The sequence below is a fragment of the Curcuma longa genome, chromosome 11 (assembly GCF_044706935.1).
Source record: "Curcuma longa cultivar G26 ecotype Majalengka, Jawa Barat chromosome 11, ITB_CL_G26_1.1, whole genome shotgun sequence".
Lineage (NCBI taxonomy): Eukaryota > Viridiplantae > Streptophyta > Magnoliopsida > Zingiberales > Zingiberaceae > Curcuma > Curcuma longa.
Window position 1 is genome coordinate 11,376,461 of NC_133871.1, and position 6,200 is coordinate 11,382,660.

Below are 6,200 nucleotides of genomic sequence, written 5' to 3' on the forward strand. Positions count from 1 at the left end.
ATTGATTGGTGGCTTGACCGTCGATGGCATCCAACCGGAACAGATTGTAATTAGAAATAGAAAATAGGAATTATTGCTTTTGGGTGTGTAGTAACAATCTTGCTTGTGTTCGACTACAGAATAACACAGCTAATTGCCAACGTTTTGTGCTTAAGCTATTCCCTTAATCTACCATCAATTACATTTTATAAGTTCTTTAAAAAAATGTTAATACCCATTAAGTTAAGAATAAACATTAAACTCTTGTTATAAAAACAACTAATCGATGACTCTTGACTCCTTTAGCTCGCAAATAATTTCGTTATTTAACTCCCATTCTCATGATCGAAACCTCCTCTGTTCTTCCCAATAGAAGGAGTCCCTCCCTGTTCAAGAGTTTACTGTGAACGTTTTCCACGTGCTTCCAAAATCTTTCGTCAGACTCGTTGACTCGAATCAGAAAAAGGAATCAGTGTCGGACCAATTCTTTGTCTAAAAACGCGAAAGAGGAACAGTCTGAAACTTGTTCTATCAAACCGCGTTGAAATCGGCAAAGGACAAGTTGGAGAAGAGGAGTGCAAGGTTGAGGGTCAACATCGATTGTTAGGTCTCAGTCGTTGAACAAATCTGATGCCGTATCATGCATGCCATTTGCTTAACAAGAATCTGATTTGTTTGACTTCCCAGCATTTACTTTGTTGCGTGAACAATTCTGATTCTATCGCATAAAGGTTCAAATCGATAAGCAGATGTTTGGAAGGATAGCAAACTGTGTTCCTTGCCGTATTCACAAATCTTAACGGATTCAATAAGCAGTGAAATCAAGGGAATAAATCAAATTAATTCCTGAAAAAGTAGGGGTTTTTTTGGCATGCTGAAATTAGTTGGTGATGTAGTCCTTGTCTACTTTGACAGGCGGAGCGCCGGCGCCGGCTGCTGCCGCGGCGAGCTCCAGCGGCATCACTCCGTCCTTCTTGCTGCCGCTCCTCAGTTTGATCATCCCGTACAACTTCTTGAACTCCTTGATGGATTCCTTTCCGAACCCCATGGCGGCGCCGCCGACGCCAACGTTGCTGGGGTCGCCGCCTGCGGTGGCGGAATCCTCGCACCGCCTGCCCGAACTGCTCTCGCTCAACCTTAGACCGGCGGAGCTGTTGCGCACTACAGCAGAGGCCGTCTGCTGCTGGAGCGTGTTGATGACGGACTTCAATGCCCGGCTCGGGGAAGCACGGTTGGCGATCATGATCTCGCCGACCTCCGCCGGACTGATCCTGACGCCGCTTTGGAACACCTCTTCCACCTGCTGGTACAGCTTGTGGTCTTTGAGGCCGAGGTAGCTGCTCGCCAGAGTCTTGAAGGCGGCGAAGTCGCAGAGGGGGAAGTGGATATGCACGTCGAGGCGCCCCGGGCGCAGCACCGCCGGCTCTATCCCGCCGGCATCGGAGTTCATGGTGAAGACCATCACCCGCTCCTCGCCGCAGCAGGAGAAGATGCCGTCCATGAAATTGAGAATCCGGGTGAGCTGCAGCGACTCGCCCTCCTCGCCGACGCCCTTGCTCTTGAGGTGTCGATCGAGGTCCTCGACCAGTATGATCGACCTTGGGGTCGTGCTGAGGAGGAGCCCCCTGAGATCGGTACCATCAGCATCCCCAGCGGCGGGGACATGGGAGAGGTCGACGTCGTAGATGTCATAGCAGAGGAACTTGGCCATGGCGGAAACAAAGGTCGATTTCCCGGTGCCGGGGGGACCGTAAAGGAGATAGCTCCGCCGCCACACCCGGCCGAGACGATGATAGTAGTCGCGGCCCTTGAGGAACGACTCCAAGTCGGCACGGACACGGATCTTGAGGTCCTCATCCATCGCCATCGTATCGATCGTGGCGGGGTGGGTGAAGGGCACCGATCGCCACCGCGGGTTTCCTCCAGAGCAGATATACAGCCTCACGTCCCTTCGCCGGAGCTCGAGGTCATCGGCGACGGACTCGACGTGCTGGAGGTAAGGGCGGAGGACGCGGGTGCGGTCTTGACGGCGAAGCCGGAGGACGAAGCGCGGAGCGCCTCCGCTGGCGGCGGGGGCGTTGGTCCAGGTGACTCGGGCGCCGAGGAAGGAGTCAACGGCCGAGTGACCGGCGCCGAGGAGAAGAAAGAAGTCGTTGGGCTTGCGGCCGGAGGAGAAGAGCGTGACGGCGGCGGATTCTTCGAGGGAAGGGAGGGCGGCGACGTAGGTGGCGGCCCGCCGGTAAAGCGGATTCTCCTGCCCTTTCTCGCTGTATCGAGGGATCTCGAAGCTTTGGTAGGCCTGCGTCCGCTGCTCCGCCCAGCGCCACCACCGCCCCAGCCAGAACAGCAACGACTTCGACGACAGGACGATCCGCAGGAGCACCACACCGCCCACCACGCTCATCGCCAAGGACGTGAGACTAACCGCCGGCATCATCTCTCTCCCTCCTCGACCACAACAGCGAGGACAAATCGAAGAAATCAATGGATGATTATGAAATCAAAGAAGAAGAGAAGAGGGATTAAAATACGTTGCTGGATTTGGAATTCCACGGCGATAGTTGGCTTTCCAGTTCACATCCAAGTGGGGAGATCATTGCAATTGGTCAACGAGAATTAGGATCGAGTTTTCTTGGATTGCCGGCGGTGGCGGCGGCGTGTGCATTTATTGATTCCTCCGATAACGTGGAGAATTGGGCGACTCTTCCAAGTCGTAACTGCCGCTTGTTTACTCGACCTATTCGTATTCAACTGCAACCTAATTATATTAAAAGATTCCACAAAAAGCCAATTAATTCTCACCTTCCTTTAAATTAAATAATTGAAAATTTAATGTAGTCGGGGAAAAAAAAAGTAAGAAAGAAACGACCTTTTATTATAGTTTCAATCATGGCGGATAGGTTTTAAATTTTAAAATATATTTTATTTTTTTTATACTTTGTTGTTAGAATTGTGGATATAGATCCAACGCACTTTTGGACAAGCAACGCACCTCTTTAGATTTAGATTAATTGGCACTGAACTCTCCCCTCAGGGTGTTGATGCAACCCTTCAATTAAATGCACTTTTGAGATCAGGGTAAGTCGCAACTTTAGGACGATTTTGTCTCACGACATATGTATTGATAGTCATCTTCCAACATACAACAACCTCTGTCTAGGGTTAATATACTTTTTGAACTTTACTTGAGATTGATCTTACGGCACAGATGTAGATCCGTTTAATTGATGAAAGATCTTTTTGAAAATCTATCGAATAAATTTAAAAGCATTAATAAACTTGTTTTAAGTTTTATAATAAATTTATAATAAATTTTATTAAATCTACAGGTCAGAAATTAATATGGACCTAAAAAATTTTGAATCATTTTAAATCAATCTAATCAATCTATTTATCTCTTTAATATATATATATATATATATATTAAATTTGAATTCGATAACAGAGAACGATAAATTTTGAAATAGATAAGTAAAAAATTGAATGTGAAAATAAGGGAGGAATATAATATATATTTAGAATATGAAAATTAAGTACGCGGAGTGAAATGTCTAATACTGATAATTCGTGCGGTTAAGTAAAATGCCGTATTAATTTTCAGCTGTGCTATCTATCTGTCCGTTCGGTGTAGAAAAGTTGATGGGGGACCAAAAAACAAAAACTAAAAAAAGGCGAGGAAAAAGCGTACAGCACATTACAAAGCGTGCCGTCCTCATTATTAATGTCGTTAATTAACGGGCGCAACGAGGCGGTCGATTGAGTTCGCCTGACGATGTCTTATTCTCTGTATCGAACAGGATGGCATTCATACTTTCGTCGTCCGCCGATAAATTCTAGTGAATCTTGCCACGCAGCCAGGCTGGCCAACACGGGTACAACCAGGAAGCGGTCGATAGCCAGCCAGTGGCGTTAAATGAACGTAAGTAGGGAAATGAAATCCATTCGTGGTTTATATTTTATTCACGTGGTTTAATTTTTAATTAAATAATAAATAAATAAATATTTAACTATTAAGTAGGAAAAATATAGCAGAAAAAACTGACAAAAATTATCTTTAAAATGAAAAAAAAACAACTCAAATTAAAATGAAAACTGAAAGGTAAAAAATAAAAATAAAAATAAAAATCAAAGTGGCTTCCTTCTCAGACTCCTGTAAGAGGATCTGGAAACCAAGAGGCCCATCCCCAAGCACATCACCCAGATCCCCACATCAACGGCCCATCTCACGCCTTCCAGTCCCAGCTCAACATCCTCCTCTTTCGAATCTCCCTCCTCCGATCCCACAATCTCCCACCCACTCTCCTCCTCCTCCTCCTCCTCCTCCTCCTCCTTGCAGCACAAGCAAGGGCATCCCTCCTCCTCTTCCGGTATCTCCTCCAGCCTCAAACATAATCCCTTTCTCCTCCCCCGCCGGCTCCCTCCCACCACCCTCTGCCTCATCGACAGCCCTTTCTCCCCGACCACCCACACATCCGCCGCCGCCACCCCAGCATCCCCCTCCCTCGAGCACCGCAGCTCCATCTCCCACCCTCCATCGCCCCTTCGGAACACGCCTCCCAGCGCCTTCTCCTCCCCAATGTACACCTCGAACCGCACCCCGTCGCCTGCCATCACCCGGTCCGCGCTGCTGAACACTGCCTCCGACCCGTCGCCGCCCTCCGCTGACCGGATACGGTGGAGCGGCACGATGGCCGCAGCCGCGGCCCGGATCCGGGAGCCATTGACCTCGAGCAAGTTGCCATCGATGCGCGGAGGAAAGACGAGGGTGATCGCCTCCGCGAGAGGAATCTGGCGGGCGGCGAGTGACACGCGCAGGTAGAAGCGTCGGATCTTGAGCGGGTCGTACCTGGCGATCGTCTCCTTGGTGGATCGGCACATCTAGGTATCTTCCTTGATCCCTTCTTCAATTTCCTTTCGCCTTTTTAGGTGTAGGAATTTGGACTTGGAGAAGAAACTGAGTGGGAAGGAGGGGTACAGATTTAACGGAGAAGAAGAAATATGAGAGGCAGAAAGTGGTAGTTTCGGAGGAGGGCGCCTTGTTTTCGATTTCCAGCTGGCTCGGTTATGTCTGGAATTGGAAATCGGGGGACGCGGGGCACACAGTTTCCTGGAATGCGACGAGGCGAAGAGGACGCGTGGCGAAAGAGTGATTTCGAAGGCAGCTGTTTTCGGCCGACACCTGCTGAATGGTGACGTTGGGCGCCCGTAATACAAACGGTTATGGCAATGTCTCAACTTGCAGTAAGTCCATCTTTTCTTCACTTTTTTTTTTTGAATTTATTTTTTTTAAATGAAAACTCATAACTTGATATATTAATTAGTTTGGCAGTTGGATATTTATTTAATTAATCATATTTGGCACTTTCTGAATATTTCGACAGCTGACCGTACCAACTTTACTCATTAGGTCAGATTTGCCATAGACTGGGTCTCTATTTAATCAAGTTTCCTCTGACATTTTCAAATAACTTTGTCTGACTAAGTTCACCCCTCCTTAGCATTGTAGTTTCCACAATATTTAAGGACGACAATGACTTCCATTCTAAGTCTTTCATCTTCATTTATTATATTTATCTTCGTTTTATATTCCTCGAAAGATCAGATATTCATCCTAATCTTCATATCCTTTAAAAAAATGAGATATTCTAAAAAATTCATTCAAATCCTAGTCAGATATCATTCTTGATGGTAATCCTAAACGCAACCCAAATTGTGCTCACATTTCTAATGAAAATGCTTACCAAAAGCAAAAAAATAAAATTAAACTAGGCACTCTTAGCGTGCTATTGGTATGGGTTTTTTTTTTCTTTCTAAAATGACGTTGTATAAGCCTGCAATATGTTTTTTTCCCCCTCAAACAGAATGCAAGAAGGATCAGGTTGAACCTGAAATTTGACAGGTCATAACTGATGAAAAAAACACCAATGGCATATGATCAGGCGAGCTATGACAGACAGACAGGAACACCGTAGCTAAAAACCAAACTAACAAACAAGCATTTTCGACGATAAAAGTTCACCTGCAAACAAAGACCCAAAGGGAAAAAAAAACCAGGCAACTACTAGCGACGCTGGACCAGGGGTCCGAACATTGATGAACGTATCTTCATTCTTCGATGTCAAACAAAGAAAGTGTAACCATTTTGCTCTGGTCCGTAGCTCAAAATAAACAAAAAGCTATAGCCATGGGGTTCTTATGGATGCAAAAAATATGGGAGCAAA

The 6,200-nt window shown here is 46.5% G+C and overlaps 2 protein-coding genes across 2 annotated transcripts; both read right to left on the reverse strand.

Annotated features, from left to right (window-relative positions):
- Positions 1–731: 731 nt before the first annotated feature.
- LOC141838719 (AAA-ATPase At2g46620-like) lies at positions 732–2,663 on the reverse strand. The gene has a single exon (XM_074726276.1). The coding sequence runs from the start codon at positions 2,414–2,416 to the stop codon at positions 860–862; it is 1,557 nt and encodes a 518-aa protein (XP_074582377.1). The 5' UTR covers positions 2,417–2,663; the 3' UTR covers positions 732–859.
- A 1,383-nt stretch (positions 2,664–4,046) lies between these two features.
- On the reverse strand, positions 4,047–4,968 carry LOC141841783 (uncharacterized). Its single transcript, XM_074729977.1, has one exon. The coding sequence runs from the start codon at positions 4,855–4,857 to the stop codon at positions 4,105–4,107; it is 753 nt and encodes a 250-aa protein (XP_074586078.1). The 5' UTR covers positions 4,858–4,968; the 3' UTR covers positions 4,047–4,104.
- Positions 4,969–6,200: the final 1,232 nt, after the last annotated feature.